Source organism: Trichosurus vulpecula, chromosome 3 (assembly GCF_011100635.1).
Source record: "Trichosurus vulpecula isolate mTriVul1 chromosome 3, mTriVul1.pri, whole genome shotgun sequence".
Taxonomy (NCBI): domain Eukaryota; kingdom Metazoa; phylum Chordata; class Mammalia; order Diprotodontia; family Phalangeridae; genus Trichosurus; species Trichosurus vulpecula.
The window spans coordinates 293389643-293410329 of NC_050575.1; the positions used below are offsets into that span (position 1 = coordinate 293389643).

General features: G+C 39.0%; 1 protein-coding gene across 1 annotated transcript in view; it reads left to right on the forward strand.

Annotated features, from left to right (window-relative positions):
- The first annotated feature begins 495 nt into the window (after positions 1-495).
- C3H8orf74 (chromosome 3 C8orf74 homolog) overlaps positions 496-20687 on the forward strand; it is a 43764-nt gene continuing 23572 nt past the window's right edge. Inside the window, exons 1-2 of the mRNA XM_036748354.1 lie at positions 496-543; positions 8515-8707. Of these exons, the coding sequence (XP_036604249.1) occupies positions 496-543; positions 8515-8707 (241 nt within the window). The remainder of the gene's footprint in view (positions 544-8514; positions 8708-20687) is intronic.

Consider the following 20687-nt stretch of genomic DNA (forward strand, 5'->3'; position numbering starts at 1 on the left):
GAGAGAAAAAAATCCAGGAAAGGGCCTTAAGGGACGTTCACATTTAGTGGGAGTAACGTGCATAAAAATCCAAGTCTATTAAGAAGGTAAAATCAGACAGGTAAGAGAAGAACAAAGAGAGAATAGTAACCTGAAAACTCAGAAAGGAGAGACTATCCAGTGGGAGAGAGTCATCAACTACGTCAAATATTTCAAAGAGGTTAAGAAAGATGAGGATTAAGGAAAGGCATACAGGGATGAAGGATGAGGACTAAGAGGTGTTAATGAGTAGAAAGAGACCTGTATAAGTCCTAAGCCTCTCTTTCCCCCATCCCCAAACCTTCATACTCTCTGAAGTATAAGGAGAGAAGCCTAGAGCAAAGGTCCCACACTCTGGCATAGTCACCATCATACAGCCATGTTAAGTGACCCAATAAACTGGCCTGTGCTCTGGAAGGATTCTAAGAACTTTACATTATTCCTGGTAGGGTTTCTTAGCAACCAGATGCTGGGACCATGGAGGATTTTACAGCCCAAGGAGTGAAGGAAATCTTCCAACTTGAGGTGAAGATATAAAGTAACTTTTTAAAAACAACCAAAAAACAAAAAGATCTATATATCTAGATCTGATTGGTTTTCAAGTGTGGGTGTGAAGCTTTAGAAACAATCCATACCATTCTGACATTTTAAATGCGGAACCTTGGATAATCCAGACTTCCTAGGATCCTGCTTATAAATATTGATACCTATTTTAACTCTGTAAACACTGTCCAGGTACTAAGTCAGTTACTTTTTAAACTCTGGAGGTGGTTGTGGCATTTTTTCTTGAAGTAGCAGACATACATTAAAGGTGCCACCTAACCCACATTCTCTGGGGAGTATCCCTCATAAAGGTCATCTTGAACCCTGCAGTTTACAGTTTGATAACCACTGGACTGGAACACAGAATTAGATAAAGACCTTGCTTAAGGAGCAAAGCCTAAACCAGAAAGGTTACTAGACCTGGGGAAGAACAGGGTGACATGCCTATAAAAAAAACAGGGTGTCCTGTATCAGGAAGGTGTATGCAAATCCATTCCCTCTTTGTGCCCCCAAATCTTGCTACATGTTCCACTATATTCTGTGTCGTTCAGAAGATCTACTCAGCAAAGGGGAGTTGTAGGTTTTTCTATAAGAGATTAGATAAATATTATCAGTTTTGAAAAAAAAAAGTCTCTGAGTATGGAGATGAGAGAAGAAAGGGATGTTACCACCCAGGGACCTCTTGACTCTTTGTGATAACATAAGCATTTTCTTTAAATAATATTTTGTTTTTCCCCAGTTACATGTAAGAGAATTTCTAACATTCATTTTCTAAAAAATTGAGTTCCAAATTTTCTCCCTCCCTCACTCACCTTACCCCTCTCCCTGAGACAGAAAATAATTTGATATAGATTATACATGTTCAATCATGGAAAGCATATTACCATGTCAGTCATGTTGTAAAAGAAGACACAGACCCAAAGGAAAAAAAAACCATGAAAAAAATATAGAAATCAAAAAACAGTATGCTTTGTTCTGCATTCAGACTCCATCGGTTCTTTCTCTGGAGTTGGATAGCATTTTTTGGATGAGCCCCTTAGAATGTCTTAGATCACTGTATTGCTGAGAATAGCTAAGTCATTCATAGTTGATCATAGTACAGTATTGTGTTACTGTGTACAATGTTCTTCTGGTTCTGCTCAATTCATTTTGCATCAGTTGATATAAGTCTTTCCAGGTTTTATCTGAAATTCAGCTGTTCATCATTTCTTTTTTTTTATTTTTTATTCATTTATTTAATTTATTTATTTTTAGTTTTCAACATTCACTTTTATAAGATTTTGAGTTCTAAATTTTTCCTCCCTCTCTCCCCTTTCCTCTCCCCAAGACAGCATGCAATCTGATATAGACTATACATGTACAATCATATCAAACATATTTCTACATTAGTCATATTGTGAAAGAAGAGTCAGAACAAAAGGGAAAACCACAAGAAAGAAAAAACAAAAACAAAAAAAGAGAAAGTAGTATGATTCGATCTGCATTCAAACTCCAATAGTTCTTTCTCTAGATGTGGATAGCATTTTCCATCATGAGTCTTTTGAAATTGTCTTAGATCATTGCATTGCTGAGAAGAGCTAAGTCTATCAAAGTCAGTCATCACACAACGTCACTGTTACTGTGTACAATGTTCTCCTGGTTCTGCTCACTTCACTCAGCATCGGTTTATGCCAATCTTTCCAAGTTTTTCTGAAATCTGCCTTCTCATCATTTCTTATGGAACAACAATTCCATTGCAATCATATACCACATATACCACAATTTGTTCAACTATTCCTCAAATGATGGACATCCCCTCAATTTCCAGTTCTTTGCCACCACAAAAAAGAGCTACTATAAATATGTTTGTACAAATAGGTCCTCTACCCCTGCCTCTCTGTTTTTTTAATCTCTTTGGGATACAGACCTAGCAGTGGTATCACTGGATCAAAGGGTATGCACAGTTTTGTAGCCCTTTGGCCATAGTTGCAAATTGCTCTCCAGAATGGTTGGATCAGTTCACAACTCCACCAATAGTTCGTGTCCCAATTTTTCCACCTCCCCTCCAACATTTATTATTTTCCTCTTCTGTCATATTAGTTAATCTAATAGGTGTGAGATGGTACCTCAGAGTTGTTTTAATTTGCATTCCTCTAATCAATAGTGATTTAGAATAGTTTTCATATGATTCATATGATAGCTTTGATATCTTCTGAAAATTGCCTATTCATATCCTTTGACCATTTGTCAATTGGGGAATGACTTGTATGTATTCTTATAAGTTTGCCTCAGTTCTCCATATACTTGAGAAATGAGGTCTTTATCAGAGACACTTGCTGTGAAAAAATATTTCTCAGTTTTCCTTCTAATCTTGATTGCATTGATTTTGGTTTCACAAACCCTTTTTAATTTAATATAACCAAAATTGTCCATTTTACATCTAGTAGTGCTCTGTCTCTCTCATTTAGTCATAAATCCTTCCGTTCTCCATAGATCTGACAGGTAAACTATTCTTTGCTCTCCTAATTTGCTTATGATATTACCCATTATGTTTAAATCACATACCCGTTTTGATCTTATCTTGGTATACAGTGTGAGATGTTGCTCTATACCTAGTTTCTGTCATACTGTTTTTCAGTTTTCTCAGAAGTTTTTGTCAAATCATGAGTTCTTGTCTCAAAAGCTGGGATCTTTGGATTTACCAAATACTGCATTACTATGGTGATTTACAAGTATTGAGTCTTGGTTAGCTAATCTATTCCACCGATCCACCACTCCATTTCTTAACCAGTACCAGATAATTTTGATGTTTACTGCTTTATAATACAGTTTGAGATCTGGTACCACTAGATCACCTTCCTTCACATTTGTTTTCATTAATTCCCTTGATATTCTTGATCTTTTGATCTTCTAGACATATTCTGTTATTATTATTTTCTAGCTCTATAAAATAATTTTTGGTAGTTTGGTATAGCACTGAATACATAAATTCATTTAGGTAAGACTATTATTTTTATTATATTGACTTGGCCTGCCCATGAGCAATTAATATCTTTTCCAGTTGTTTAGATCTGACTTTATTTGTGTATAAGTGTTTTGTTTGTGTTCATACAGTTCCTGGGTTTGTCTTAGCAGTAGACTCCAAGTATTCTAAACTGTCTACAATTATTTTTAATGGAATTTCTCTTTCTATCTCTTCCTGCTGAAATTTGTTGGTAATATATAGGAAAGCTGACGATTTATGTGGGTTTGTTTTATATCTTGCAACTCTGCTGAAGTTATTAATTATTTCAACTGATTTTTTAGTTGATTCCGTAGGATTCTCTAAGCATATCATCATATTGTCCACAAAGAGTGATAGTTTTGTTTCCTCATTGTGAATTTTTATTCCATCAGTTTCTTGCACCACCTTTGTTCCCCTTTTATGTAGACTCTTGCTCCTCAAAACTCCACTTGCTCACCAAAGTAAGTCCTCTGAACAAGGTCAGACCTACAGAGAACTATAGACTATCAGAGTTGGAGTCATATGGCCCAACTCCTCACCTCCATATCCATCTGCTCTGCAGTACCATGGACAAAGTAGTCACCTCTGTTTGGAAGAGCAGAAAGAAATCAAGGAAGTGAGTAGAATATTAGCAAGTTAGATATGATAGACTTCTGGAGCAATATGAATAGGAATAGAAAGAAATATACCTTTTTCTCAGTGGTACCAAGCACTTTCACAACAACCGAACAAGATTGCTCATCCATCTTTGATGTTCCCCCGCCACTCACCTGTGGCTCCAAGAAGCTGTAGCATGAGCAGCAGCCACACCACAGTAAAACCATAGAGGCAGACAGGCTAAACCAGGTTGAGGGGAACCAAGAGGCCTCAAACCCATTGGTGAATTAGGGGGATGTCCACAGTGGAATGGGTGGATGGGAACAATTTGTTCCAACAGCCATGAAGGAAGCTGAAGCAGGAGTTGTGGAGCACTTAGAGCTAGGTGAGAGCTCACGTAGACCATTACCAGTTGTCCTGACTTTTGGCTTGCCACTGGACTTCAGGGACTCTGGAAAAGAGCAAATGACTGATGACTTTGTGCAACTCTACTTCACTTAAATCCAATTCACACATGTGTCAAGACATTACCCTGTGATGTCATTGGTCCTCTTCAAAAATGAAAGACAAATAACAGCAACAATACCAAGAATAAAGGGCTGATTCATTCAACAATAGGAAATTTATAAGCAGAATTTACCATATTAATAACAAAAACAACCAAAATAATATGATTATATCAATAAATGCAGAAAAGTTTTTTAAAAAATACAACACCCATTCCTACTAAAAACACCAGAAAACATAGGAATCAATGGAGCTTTTCTTAAAATAAGTAGTATTTATTTAAAACTAAGAGCAAGCATTATATGTAATGTGAATAAGTGAGAAGCTTTCCCAATAAGATCAGGGTGAAGGAAGAATTTCCATTATCGCTACTATTATTCAGTATTTCATTAGAAATGCTGGCTATATCAATAAGACAAGAAAAGAAATTGAAGCAATAAAAATTGGCAAGAAGGAAACAAAATTATCAGTCTTTGCAGATGATATGATGGATTAGAGAACACAAGAGAATCAACTGAAAAACTAGCTGAAAACAATTTACAACTTTAGCAAAATTGCAAGAAATATAACGTTGTTGTTGTCATCATTTCATTCATGTCCATTTGGGATTTTCTTGGCAAAGACACTGGAGTGGTTTGCCATTTCCTTTTCCAGATCACTTTATAGATGATAAACTGAGGCCACTAGGGTTAAGTGACTTGCCTAGGATCACACAGCTGGTAAGTATCTGAGGCCAGATTTGAACTCAGGTCCTCCTGCCTCCGGGGCTGGTACTCTATCTACTGTACTACTTAGCTGCCCAGAAAATCAAATAAACCCACATAAATCATTCATATTTCTATATATTACCAACAAAACCCAGCAGGAAGAGATAGAAAGAGAAATTTCATTTAAAATAACTGTAGACGATATAAAATACTTGGGAGTCTGCCTGCCAAGACGAAATTAAGGACTACATGAACACAATTCCAAAATGCTTTTCACACAAATAAAGACAGATCAAAACAATTAGAGAAAGTAATTGCTCATAGGTAGGCTGAGCCAATATGATAAAAAAATGACAATTGTACTTAATTTACTTATTCAGTGCCATAACAACCAAATTATCCAAGAATTATATTATAGAGCTAAAAAAGCCACCAAAATTCATTTGGAAGAACAAAAATTCAAGAATATGAAAGGAATCGATGAAAAAATTGTGAAGGGAGGTGGCCTAGCAGTACAAGATTTCAAACTCTAGCACAAGTTGGTAATCATAAAAATGATCTAATACTGGCTAAGAAATAAAACAGTAGGTCAAAGGATTAGATTAGGTACACAATACACAGTAGTAAATGGCCATAGTAATCTAGTGTTTAATAAACTCAAAGATTCATGCTTGGGAGCAAGAACTCACTATGTGATGGAAAAGCTGGAGAGTAGATTGGTAGAAACTAGGCATAGAGCAATATCTCACACACATACCAAGATAAGGTCAAAATGGGTACATGATTTAGACATAAAGGGTGATATCATAAGCAAATTAGGGAGTATGGAAAATTTTACTTGTCAGATCTAAGGACAGGGAAAGAACTTATAACCAAATAAGACAGAGAGGATCACAGGAAGTAAATGGATATTTTGATTACATAAAATTTAAAAGTTTTTGCAAAAACAAAACCAATGCAGTCAAAATTAGAAGGAAAGCAAGAAATTGTGGTGGGCGGGGGGGACAATAGCAAGTTTCTCTGATCAAGTTCTCATTTTTCAAAGGTACAGGGAGCTGAATCAAAATTATAAAAATAAGAATCACTCTCCAGCTGATAAATGGTGAAAGGTTATGAACAGGCATTTTCATTAGAAATATAAGGTATAGTCACTATTGATTAGAGAAATACAAATCAAACCAATTCTAAGATACCACTTCACACCTCTCAGATTGGCTAATATAATAGAAAAGGAAAATTATAAATCTTGGAGAGGATGTGGAAAAGTAGGTATACTAATAAATTATTGGTGGGGTTGTGAACTGGTTCAACCATTCCGGAGAAGAATTTAGAACTATATCCAAAGGGTTATTTAACTGTGCATACCTTTTGACCCAGCTGCTAGGTCTATATCCTAAAGTTATTAAAGAGAAAGGAAAAGAATCTATATGTACAAAAATGTTTATAGCCGCTCTTTTTGAGGTAGCAAGGAACTGGAAATTGAGGGGATGCCTGTCAATTGGGGAATGGCTGAACAAGTTTTGTTATATGGTTGTAATAGTGCTATGAGATATGAGCAGGGTGCTTTCAGAAAAATTTGAGAAAACTTATATGAACTGATGCAAAGTGGAGTGAGCTGAACCAGGAGAACGTTGTACATGAATAACATCAATATTGTTAAGATAATCAATTGTAAAAGACTTAGCTGCTCTGATAAATACAATGATCCGAGACAATCCAACAGACCCATGATGATAAATAATACCTACCTCCAGAGAGAGATCTGATGAACTCTGAGAGCAGATTGAAGCCTACTTTCCCCCCTTTCTTTATGCTTCTTGCTTTATTTTTTTTTATTTTTTGGCAACATGACTAATATGAAAAAGTTTTGCATGACTTCACATATATAATTAATATCATATTTCTTGCCTTCTCAATGGACAGCAAAGTAGTGGGAGGGAGGGAATGAACTTAGTACTCAATTTTTAAAAAATGAATGTTAAAAATAAATAAAACTGAAAAAATAAAGTATATAAACTCAAAGTTAAATATTCTTTTTGTGTATGTTCAAAGTACCCTAATATTAGTTACTTGTGTTGATGTCATTCATTTACATGCCAGTACGCCATACTGTCAGTTTCCAACCAACACCAAAACTTTTAAAAAATTGAAATAGTTACATGAAAATTATAAAATATTTTATAAATAAATATCTATGCATGTTGCATGATTTTATCGTATATTTGAGGTTTGAGTATTATAAAAATTATAATATTTTATGACAAAATTGTAATTTTATTTTAATAAAGTACCAGCTAAGAATATAAGTTGTATAAATTATTTTCTGAAAAGTGTGGGAGTATACAATTTTTTTAAAAAGGAGGACATTGCTACATAAAATTTGGAAACCATTTTCTTACTTGAATGATAATGATGATAATGACAACAAACATTTATGTTGTATATACATTTTCTCATTTGAAGCAAATGGTTGCCTAATTGTCCTAGCATCTGAATTTTCACCATTGGAGAAATATTCCATTTATTAAACCATATCCTCCCCACCCCACCCCTCAACTGCTTCTATACTATTTTTTGCTATTAAAACCTCAGTATGAATTAACTTGTTGTGTTACTTTCTTGCATAGAAACTGCTGATGGGCCACTGAGGAAAAGAGAATTTTGATAGGGAAGAAAAGAGACACAATTTCAGAATAGGAGAATGACCTGGTTAAGGGCACCATAGTGGTTGTGGTGAGGTTACTGAGCATTATGTAAGGGAGGAGAGCCAAGAGAGAGGACAGGCAGCAGGCAGCAATGGAAGGAATTCTTAATTTGGAATCCTAGAACCTGGATTCAAATCTCAACTCTGCCACTTGATAAGGTCTATGTGACCAGGGCACTTAATTTCTCTGAACCTCAGTTTCCCCAATCTGCCAAAGAAGGGGAGTTGGATTAAATGATCTTGAAGGTCTCCTCCATTTCTAAATGTATGACTCTAGGAGAGGGGCCCAAGGAGTTGAGAGGAATGGAGGCTGAGGATGAAGGTACAGTTATACCTAGGGTTGGCCCTGATTACCAACAGGGTCCCCCATGAAAGGCCAGCATGGACAGAACATACCACAATGGCGCTGCAATGTGGAGAGGGCCCTAACCTGCCTGTGCTTTTTGTTCCCCCAGAAGAAGGAAGGTCGAGAGCTCCTGAGAAGACTGACAAAATGGAAAGGCTTTGAAGAAATGAAAGAGTCCCGGAAAAACATCTTACTTGACATCCTCTATGACGGCATTGTGTTTGCCGTAGAGAAAGGCTTCCCCTGGCCAGCCGTGGTAGAAGTTGCCCGATTCACAGAAGAGTTGTTAGAGGAAACCAAAGGTATGGCTTGGCCCTGATGGAGCTGACAGGCACATGGGCTATGTTCCAGCATCAGTGTTAGTGTAAGTTTATGCTATTCAGGCTTAAAACTGCAGTAAGACATGCAACATTATCAATCAGTTTTGGAGGATAGCAATACTACACAAACAAGGGCATGAGTTAAAATCTTCTGCTTCCCCCACCAGCCAGCCATATCCCTCCCCCACAAAAAAACCTTAGTCCAAGTCTCCAGGATTATCCTCCTTTTCATCAAATACCACATCATTGCTGGGCCAGTTACTTCACCAGTGCCCACTTAGGAAACTATTTCCTTTCCAAATTCTCTCCCTCTTTCCCCACCCCCTTGAGAATATAAACAATATGATACTGATTATACATGTGAAGTCATTTCCATATTAGCCGTGTTGCAAAAAAAGACACACACACACACACACACACACACACACACACATACATTCACACACACACCCCAAGAAAAATAAAGTTTAAAACGCATGCTTCAATCTGCATTTAGAGTTCATCAGTTTTCTCTCTGGAGGTAGATAATAGCATTTTTCATCATGGATCCTTTGGAATTTTGGACACTTTTAAATTCAATCTACACTATTAGCATCTTCTCTATCACTGTCTTAAGTCTAGACAATCAACAAAATAATAAATTGAGCCCTGATTTGAGGTGTTTGCAGATTTCTGAGGTGTAAAGGCATATACTGAAAAGTTATAGAGAGCCGGTTCAAAATGGCTCCAGCACACCCCTACCTGCACCACCCAACACTCCTTGGAAAGTAACTTAGGAACCTAATTTCCATTATGTTTAGCAGCAAAACAAGACTGGTAGAAAGAATGTTAATAGATGATGGTCAAGAAGTTTCTTTCAGAGCTGAAATACCTCAGGGTTCCTGAATGTTAAGCTCCTGGATCCCAAGAGGGGATCAGCCTTAAACCTCCACTGCTCAATTACCTTCCCTTCCTATCAAAGCCTATCCAAACCCACTTTCACATATCCCTGAAAGAAAAAAAAAAAGGCTTTCATTTTAAAACAAAGTTCCTAAACTTAGGCTTTGGATGATCCCTCTTCTTCACAATTTAAGTTGTCACAGGCACAGAGGGTGGAGACTGTTATTGAAAGCGTCAGATATATAACTCCCTCTGGCTGTGATCTACACCTGCTGCCAAGCACAATCGTGGCCGAAGTGCCAAGGTTCTATTTATTTAAGAGCTTATTGAGTTAGTTCAAGTCATTGAGGTGTGTCCTAGGAGCTTACCTAACAAAGCTGACAGCTGGCTTTTCCAGACCTCTCAGTCATCAGGAGAAAGGTAGAAAGCTCTACTGAGATAAGAAGGAAGACCGCGAGTCAGTCAGCAGTTACTGATGTTGTCTTTGTAGCCTTTTGTGGTCAATCGATAAGCATTCGTTAAGGGCCTACAGTGTCACAGGCACTGTGCTAGGCCCCTAGGGATATAAATTCACTCTTAAAGAGCTTGCAATCTAATGGGAAATACATACATATATATTATATATATGTATATATATGACATATCTATAAAATGAATAAGTATAAAGATAAATGATAGATAGATAGACAGATAGATAGTAATTAAATACAAGGTGATTTGGGAAAGATAAAAGTATTGTTAACTCCTTGAGAGCAGGGACTGATTTTGTCATTCTTTGTACGGTCAGAACTCAGCACAATGCTTGGTAAACAATAGGAGCTTAATAAATGTAGACCAAATGACTAAGATTTTTTCTATTCTTTTGGAATCTTCCCCTCTCTAAGATACATAGAGAATGGATCCCTGAGTGCCTTTAAAATAATAATACCTAGCATTTAGAACTGGCAAATTACTTCAGTATCTTTGCCAAAACCCCAAATGGGGTCATAAAGAGTCTGATGTGACTGAAACAACTGAACGACATAGGCATAGTTTTACAAATATTATCTCACTTTATCTTCACAACAACCCTGGGAGGCGGGGGTCTATTATAATCCCCATTTTACAGATAGAGAAACAGAGGCAGACAGGTTATAGAACTTGCCCAGGGTCACACAGCTAGCAAGTGTCAAAGGTAGGATTTGAACTCGGATCTTCTTGTCTTCAACCCCATAGCTCTAGCCACTGCACCAGCTAGCTATCACTTCCAATGACACTTTTTTTCTGTTGGTGGAAAGATCCAGGGATTCTTCCCAACCTCATTTTTTGTCACCTTTCCATCAGTGAAAAGCAAAATAAATATGAGTTATTGCCAAATGGAAGTGGATTCATTCACTCAACAGTCATTAATTTAAAATGCTCCTTATGTGTTAGGCCCTAGGGATATAAAGAAGAATTTTAAAAAGAAACTGTACCTGCCCTCAAGGAACTTACAGTCTATTGGGGGGCAATAATTTATATACAGAAAAGTAAATACAAAACAGGTATCAAAGAAACACATTATAACTGGAGGGTGGGGACCAGTAGCTGGCAGAACCAAGATGAATCTCATAGAGAAGGCAGACCTGAGCTACAACCTTGAAGGAAGCGGGGGATTTGAAGAGAAGCAAGGGAATTCCCAACATGGGGAAAGTCTGCGCAAAGGGAGATGTGAGGTGGAATGATAGTTTTACAGGTACAGAAGCGGGAGGGGACCTCTTGAGACATTTTTGCTTGGAGGTCCAGAATTCAAAATCATACTTGAGTATTTACGGTCTTACCCTCTCTTCTACATAGAAGGAGAGAATTCATGACAGTGTAGATATTTGTAAAATTCTTTGTAAACCATAAAATGCCATAAATGCTAGTTATTATTATTGTCATTTCTGATCACACCCACTTACCCAGGTAGGATAAAGAGAAGCTGAACTAAGTGAATAAGAGAAAGGGCCAGGGAGAAAGGAAGCATCAGCAGGAAGTTCTAGGGAAGAATTTCAAAGACCCTCCCTCCTAGAGGTGAGTGAGCCTATAGAATGAGATCTCCTGTAATCAGTCTGTAAGCATTTATAAAACACTATGTGTCAGGCACTGGAAATAGAAGTACAAAGAATGAAACAATCCTTATTCTTAAAGGAGTTTATATTCTCTTGGGGGAGAGAACATGTGTATACAAAATAATTGGAGATTGTCAGCTTCTCTATAGGAGGAGGCTATAGATGAACAAAAAGCTGGATTTTTACCTCTCTGCAAGAAAGCTGGAATTTCCAGCTGACAAATGTCTTCAAGAAATCACCTACTTGACCTCACTGCCTACAGGCTACCCTGAATCTCCAAGAGATTATCTGAGGAAAGTTGACCTATAGCTTCTTCCTTAGTAACCTATTCTAGCATCTTTCAAGGCTTAGTCATGTTCAGTCATGTCTTACCTGTTCAAGTTACATTCTCTCCTGTTTCAAGTTAAGTCCTGGTTCCTTTGCTGAATATTCAAATTGGAATTCTCAGATTCTCAAAATGTAAAGTAGCCAATCACCATTCTCTGGCCAGCAACTCTATTCCATACACCTGAATTCACTCTTCAACCTACTTTTCCCTAGAAAGATCATCCCAGTAACTAGCTTTTCCCTGTAGAAAAAGTTTCACACAATGATCCATTCCAGGCTTCCACTCTAGAACCTGTTTAAATTATTCATATGACCTAAGATAAGACCATGTAAGGTTCCACAATAAATTTCTGAAGCTTAAGTAGTAGAGAGCTAGCCTTGGGGTCTGGAAGACTTGGGTTCAAGTCTTTTGACATATACCAGTTGTGCAACAAACAAATCACTTAACTTCTCAATAACTGGGCAAATTTAGATCTGTAAGTCACAAAAGATTGTTGGTGGAAGGAATTTCCCCATTGGGAGTTCTTACATTGATGAAATGAAGGGTTGAGAACCTAAAAAAAATTTCTTCTAAAATTTTCAGAATTCCAATGCAAACTTTCTATTTCAAAAAATAAACTATGACGTTTTCAACTAAAAGCCAGAAAGCTATTTCCCAGAACAACTTTAAGACTAGAGTTGAAATTCCTAATCCAAGAACAGTAAATTGTTGGAGGACTAACCAGAATTCCAAAAGACAGTGATGGCAGCTGATAATTTACTGCAATGCCCAAACTACAGCCTCATATGTAATTTACCTTCAACTTACACATTCACCTCAGAGACTGATGAAACAAAGAACAAATTGTTTTCAGGTCAACCTGGGCTGCTAAGCTGACTTGGTCACAGTGAAACAGACAAGAGTTACTGAATCTACCGTTTGCCAGTGTGTGCTGCCAATGGTAGCTTGGAGGAGGGCATTACACGAGGAATTCAATTCAGTTCAACATGAATTCATTAAACACCTACTCTGTGCCAGGCACTGTGCTTGTTGGGAAGAAAGATAAAAACAAAATAGTTCTTGTGTGAAGGGTAGAAATGCGCATAGCAGATTAAATAAAAATATATATACCAAATAATTTCCAGGAAAAGGATACATGTCTAAAGTGAATTACGTGAAAAAAATTACGTATCTGTAGAATGGAGAAACAGAATAATGAAGAAATAGACCCAATAATCCCTACTAACATGTTAACAGGAGACCCATAGAGAATATCCCATCTTTACCAGGCTACCGGAATTTTACCAGTTGAATTCTGAAGATAGTGCCTAGGAATCTATTTGACAAAATCCAGCCAGAGGTCATAGTTGGACTGTGAAAAATTAAAGCAGGTACTTGAAAGAGGTATTTTTTTTTCTATTTCACTACTAAGAGATCCAGCTGCCCCTGTTAAACTAAGCAGTCCTTCCTGTCATCTTCTCTGATTTCCTTCCCCTCTCCTTCTCTTTCCCCATCCCCTTCAACAGAAGCACTAGCAGTGGCGGCATCTGGCCTGCTCTGTGATCTGTGGGCCTCTCTTCCTTTCCTCTCCAGTCACCAGGAAGGCCCTACCCAATAGATGTTTTGTAGGATAGCTTCTATAGAAACTCTGTTTTCTAAGGTCCCCTCATCCCATCACCCGCCAGGTAACACAGTAGTTAGAGCACTGGGCCTGGAGTCAGGAAGACCTGAATGCAAATCCCACTTCAGAGAGCTTACTAGCTGGGTGACCCTAGGAAAGTCATTTAATCTCTGTTTACCTCAGTTTTCATCAACTGTACAATGGTGATCTAGCTCCCAGGGTGATAGTGAGGATCAAATGAGATGAAATTAAGCATTTCATTAAAAAAAATAAGGCAGTCCCTGCCTTCAAGAAGTTTACATTTTAGTTTGGTGAAATATTGTGAACATAAGTAAGTAAATGCAAAATAGATAACATTTGAGGGGGCAGCATTAGCAACAGTGGGACCAAGAGTAACTTTATGTAGAAGATGGCAATTGATTTGAGCCCTGAAGGAAGCAAAGGCTATTAAGAGGCAGGGGTGAAGAGGGAGAACATTTCAGACATGGAGAACAGCCCTTTACAAAGTCGCAGAGACAGGGCATGAAATGTTATATGTGGGCAACAAGTAGGTATGCCCATCGGATTGTAATGCTGAAGTGAGTGAAGAGTCAAATGCAATAAGCCTGTCAAAGTAAGTTGGAGCCAGATTATGAAGGGCTTTAAATACCAAATAGAGGACCTTGTATTTTTTCCAAGAAGCAAACTGGGACTTCTTAAGTAGGGAAGTGACTTGGCCAGACCTGTGCCTCAGGAATATGAATTTTCAGCTATGTGGGAGAAAAATTGGAGAATGGAGATACTTGTTAAAAGAAGAACAATTAGAAGGCTATTTTGATGAGAGAGGGTGAGAGCCTGAACTAAACAGCAACTGTAGGAGCAGAAAGAAGGTCATGAATATGAAAGATGTTGTAGAGGCAGAATCCATACAACTTGGCAACTAATTGTATATGGGAGGGTGTGGGGAAAGGGAAGAGTTGAGGATGGCTTGAGGTTTCAAGATCCGGCTGACAAGAAGGAGGATGGAATCCTCATCTGAAATAGGAAAGTTAGGGAGAGTGGAAGGTTTGGCAAGAAAAAAGACAATGAGTTCTGTTTTGGACATGTTGAATTTAAGATGCCTACAGCCATGCAGCTGGAAACCCTGGCAGCTGATAATTTGAGACTGGAGCCTGGGAGAGAGGCTGGATATAGACATGTAGATGTCACTGGCATACAGTTGGTAATGGAATCCACAGAAGTTGATGTCACCAAGAGAAAGATGTCATAAAGAAAAGAGAAGACAAGAGGAGAGAGGAGAAGACAAGACAGGAGAAGAGAAGAAAGCTCACTACAATGTCTTGGGGTACGTTTTGTCATACGTAGGGACAGGATGTGAATGATGATTGCACAAAGTAGACTGACAAGGAACAGGTAGAAGGAGAAATGGGAGAAATCATTGTCATGAAAGCCCAGATAGAAGAGGGAGGGATAAACCATGTCAAGTATTAGAGAGAGATCAATAAGGATAGGGACAAAGATGATATCATCAGGTTTGGTTATTAAAAGGTCACCAAAATAACTTTGGAGAGCACAGTTTTCAGCTTGCAAAGGATTGAGGAGTGACAGAAGGGGAAGAAGAGATGAGAAGTAACTAAGTTTTTTTTTAAGAATGAAAATCTATTTTATTTCCCTCCCACTCATTGAAAAAGAAAAACAAAGCCTTTGGGACAAATATACACAGCCAAGCAAAACAAATTCCAACATTGATCATGTTCGGAAAATGTCTCAATCTTCACTCTTGAGTTCATCTCTTTTTTGGGAGATGGGCAATATATTTCATCCTGGGTCTTCTGGAATTTTGGTTGGTCACTGTGTTGATCAGAGTTCTTAAGTCTTTCAGAGTTGTTTGTCTCTAAAGACACTATAAAGTGTGGTTATTGTATAAAATTGTTCTTCTAGATCTGCTCACTTCACTTCCCACCAGTTCATCCACATTTTCCAAGGTATCTCTGAAACTGTCCCCTTCCTCATTTCTTATGACACGATAGTTTCCCATTGTATTCATACACTATAATTTGTTCAGCCATTTCCCAATTGATGGGAACCCCCTTGGTTTCCAGTTCTTTGCTGCCGCAAAAAAGCTTCTATTTTTTTGTATATATGAGTCCCTTTCCCCTTTCTAGATAGATTTTTCTAAGAGTTTGGCTATGAAACAGAAGATTGATACAGGACAGTAGATCAAAAGGATGATAGAGTCAAGTGGAAGTTTTGAGTTATTTAAAAAAAATAGAGGAGACTTGAACATATTCATAGGCAGCAGAGATATGGATAATGATGATCTAAAGTCCTGGACCATGGGATAGGAAGATGACCACCAAGGGCTAGAGCCTGGCCACCAAAGGAGATGAAAGTACCAAGGATGGGTTTTTAGGAGTGGAAGCTGGCTATACGCATTGGACCACACACACACACACACACACACACACACACACACACACACACACACATACACAATCCTTTCCAGTGCCTCTGGCTGGTGGAAAATAAGGAGATGAGTAAGCTTTGATTCTAGGTGTGACTCAGATTGGTTCTGGTTTGGGGGAGTGGAGGGCGGTATATAATAGTAAAATCATAGGGTCATAGATTTAAACCTAGAACGAGCTTTAGAGGTCATATAGTACAACTCCATCGTTTGACAGTGAGAGCTGAGTGCCTGCGACACTTACTCAAAGTCACATGGGTATAAATGTCAGAGCTAGGACTTGAACCCAGGGTATTGTGATTCCACACAGCACTTGTTTCGCTTAGCCTTCCTGGCTCCCCTTGGGCTAAATGTTGGGAGACATGTTTTCTGTCGCTACATCTTTTTGTGGACGTGGGCAAATCATTTCACGTCTCTGGAGCCCTGTTTCTTCTAGAAACAGCTATAGAGTATAAAGTACCTGGGATGTAGTGGGGAAAGCCCTGAATTTTAGAGTGGGAAGGGAGCAGGGAACACTAGTATTAAGTGCGTATAGTGTGCCAAGCACTGGGCTAAGCGCTTTACAAATATCATCTCATTTGATTTTCACAACCCTGGGAGGTAGGTGCCAATTATTATCCCCATTTTATAGTTGAAACTGAGGCAGATAGCCATTAAGTGACTTACCCAGGGTCACACAGCTAGTAAATGTCTGAGGCTAGATTTGAACTCAGGTCTTCCTGCCTCTAAGCCCTAGATTCAAAACCTAACTATCTGACCTTAGAAAAGTTACTACACTTCTCCATAACTGATGGTCATTGTCCGTAAAATAAGAATGATAAAATAAGAATTCTTCATATGGATTTGTGAAGAAAGTACTTTGTAAACCTAAAAGTGCTATATAAACATCAGCTATTATTAGCTATAAAAAGGGCTGGGTTAAAGTTATAAAGTTCCTTCCCACTTTAAGAATTTTATGAATCATACCACACACATTTGTAACCTTAGAGCTATTTTCTACTCCTCCTCCTTCATTCCTCTGTATCCAGTCAGTTACCAAGTTCTACCAGTTCCTTCTGTGTATCATCTCCCAGATCCAATTCTTCCTCTCTGTCTCCAGTGCCCCAACTTTAGCCCAGGTACTCATTTACTTCACAGCAAGATTAGTAAGGCAAACACCTATCTGTTTGCCCTGCCTTCAGAACTTCCCTGAGCCAATCCACTCTGCTTCTAGGATGAGCTTTCTCAAATATTATTTTTGTTAAAAAAATTATTTATTTTTAACATTTTTTTCTTTTTATATTTTGAGTTTCAAATTCTCTCCCCCTGCCCCTCCCCCACCCACTGAGAAGGCAAGCAAAATGATATTAATTAATTATACATGTGAAATCATGCAAAACAAAATTCCGTATTAGCCATACCACCAGAAAAAAAAAGTAAAAAGAAAAGTAAGGAAAGTGAGAAAAATAGACTTCAACTTGCACTCAGAGTTTATCAGTTCTCTGGAGGCAGACAGCAATTTTTCATCATGAGTCATTTGGAATTGTCTTGGATCACTGTATTGATCAGGGTATCCAAGTCATCATCACAACAGTGCTGTCATTTTGCACAGTGATCTCCCAGTTCTTCTCATGTCACTTTACATCAGTTCACATAGATCAGACCTACATCGTTTGGCTTTAGGTGGGGGCCAAAATTAAAACTGGCTAAACTTCCCCTGGCTTCAGATAGGTTTTTAGCAGTTCACTTTCCAAATAAAGGGAAGTAGAGACAGATTGACAATGCTTGGTTGCCGTGGGTCACATGACAAACAGAAGAGAGTGCACCAGCCAAATTACATGATGGGCACCATAGTGACTAGTGGAAGGCTGGTTAAACGGAGAATGGACAAAGCGTTGGTTACAGCTTTACTTTCTTTTACATCCTCTGCATTTTCTGTGGGCTGCCCAATGTAGGCCTGATATGGATCTTGCCATGTTGGCTGCCATTTTTTTTCCCTGAAACCATCGCTTCATCATTTCTAAGAGCACGATAGTACTAGACATAGCATCTTATTCATTATCTCATTTTGATCTTCAGAAAGGTTTTGTGAGGTAAGTAATAAAGATATCGTTCTCCCTATTTTACAGATGTTCACAATGAGGCTGGTTAAAGCAGTGGTCTCCAAAAGTGGACCTAGACTCCTGGTCAGATCATGACACGAAACCAAGGGGTATGAGTAACCATTAGAGGGTAGGAAAATGGCTCATATCCCATGGCCTCTACAATATACAACTGTAGGAATTTTCTGCAACACAAGCATATCTACCCTCATCCTTCAATACTCCCCCACTGCCTCACCCCATCCCTTTAAGCTCCCAAGCTTCCCTTTTCTGAGCCTAGCTAGGCAGTTATAGCTTAACCCTGAGAGGATACCCACAGCAAAGCTGACACCAGTGAATTGAGAAAATGCCCCTCACCATACCCACCTCTGTCCCCAGATTACCTCCAGGCTGTGGTAGATTCCCCTCAGAAGGTGGGCTCCTTTTTCAGGGGCACTGACTGGTTAGTAAGAGTCCCACCTCTCCCCTTTTCATTTTGGGTGGGACAGAATGAGTCACACAAGATAAGCAGGTATGGATGGATTATGGCAGATTGCCAATCTAATTACTTTATCATTCTCTTCAAGTTCAGCCTCCTTCCAGACTTCTCTCTTATCATCACCATAGACAGAGATAAACAAATAGGATACAATTCAAGGAGGGAGAGAATACTAAAGACCAGAGGGATCAGAAATTAGTGATATTTGAGTGGAGCCTTGAAGAAATGCAAGAATTCTGAGGAACAGAGATGGGAGAATACATCCCAGGCATGGGACCAGCTTGTGTGAATGCATGGAGGCAGAGGACAGAATACTGAGCTTGGGGAATAGTAATAAGTCCACTGTGGCTGGAACATAGATTATGGGAGAGGGGGGAGGGAAAGGTCACATGAAATAGTGCTGGAAAAGTAGGTTGGAGCCAGACTGCCGAGACCTTTACAAGGCAGTCTAAGAAATATATAGTTTATACTGGAGGCAATAGGTAATCACTGAGGGTTTTTCAGTGTGGAGGGACATGACATGATCAGATCTGTGCCATAGGAAAACTGGTAGTTGAGAGCAGAATGGATTGGAAAGGGGAAAGCCTGAGCACAGGAAGACCAATTAGGAGGCTATGGAAGCAATTTAGGTGAGAGGTAATGGGGACCTGAATAAGGATGGTCACTGTGTAAGTAAAGACAGGGGGATATATGAGAGCAATCTTATAGAGAAAAAAATAAATAGGCCTTGGTAACTTATTGGATAAGCAACAAAGAAGAGTCAAGTATGATTCAAGGTATCTTGAAACTTGGGTGACTAAGGTGTGTGTGTGGCAGGGGCGAGGGGTGGCAGGAGAGTTGGAAGACAGTGCCTTTGACAAAAATAGGGAAGTTTGCAGGAGCTGAGGGTGTGAGGGGAAGATAATGAATGAATCCCATTTTGGATATGTTGATTTTGACATGTGGGCAGAGATGTTATATAGGCAGCTGGCAATGGGAAACTGGTGTCCAAAAAGAAAAAATTAGAGTTGGATGTATAGATCTGAGAGTCATCCATAAAGACATTATAGATGAGCCTAGGAGACAATATGAGATCACCAAAAAGAACACCAAGAGGGAGAAGGAGACCCAGAACAGAGCTTTGGGGTCCTGCCACACTTAAAGGTTGGGACATGGATGCCAAGCCAAGCAACCTGAGAAGTGGTCAGACAGGTAGGAAGAGGATCAAGAGAGAGCAGTGTCCTGAAAGCTAAGGAGGGAAGAGGATCCAGAAGGAAGAGGGAGCCACCAGGAAGACTAACTGCAGAAAACTCAAGTAGGATGAGGACTATGAAAAGGCCATTGGATTTAGGCAATTAGACAGCACTGAAAACTTCTGTAACATTTGAGATTATTGGTGAGATCAGGATGTGGAATGCTGCTATTTGATGTTTGCCCCTCTGTTTGTTCGTCGCTATGTGGCTGCTCTGTGGTAAAATTCAACTTCCCCGGGGATTTTGTAAGGCTGGGGTTAATGTTGGTTGATCCCTGTTTGCTAACAAGATAACAGAGTTGGCATAAAGAATTTAAGGAGGGTCATGTTTGCACAATTGCGATTGAAAGTTCTGCCAAGACAGGCTGCTCTGCTGGCTTGCCAACTCCTCTTATCTCCTGCACTTGATCTGGGCTGCTGCTGGAAAGGGAGAGGATTGCCAATACTGTAGTTTATTCAAGAGCAGAAGCTCATTGGGGCCCCACCCTCTTGGGGGATCAAGATTGAAAAAAAAAAAGGTGCATGACCAAACCATGAGCATCCTTCTGTGCTCTGATGTGGGCTGGAGGGAAAGCAGTCTTCTTCTGCCTCTTCTTCAGCGTACAGGAGTGACACTAATCATATCCTCCTTGGTCTGGCATCCTGTCCAGACTAGGGTGGAGACCTTTGCTGTGGAGCTGTGAGGGGGTGGTGTTTTCCACTCCATTCTGGCAAGGGGCTTTACCTGTCTGAGGAACTTGCAGAAAATGTAAAGTTTTGGCAAACCCTGCCCAAGTTCTCACAGGAGAGATGCTGGGGGATTTGAGGGAGGGAGAGCCATAGGCATTTCTTCCTTGTAGCTCAGTTCATT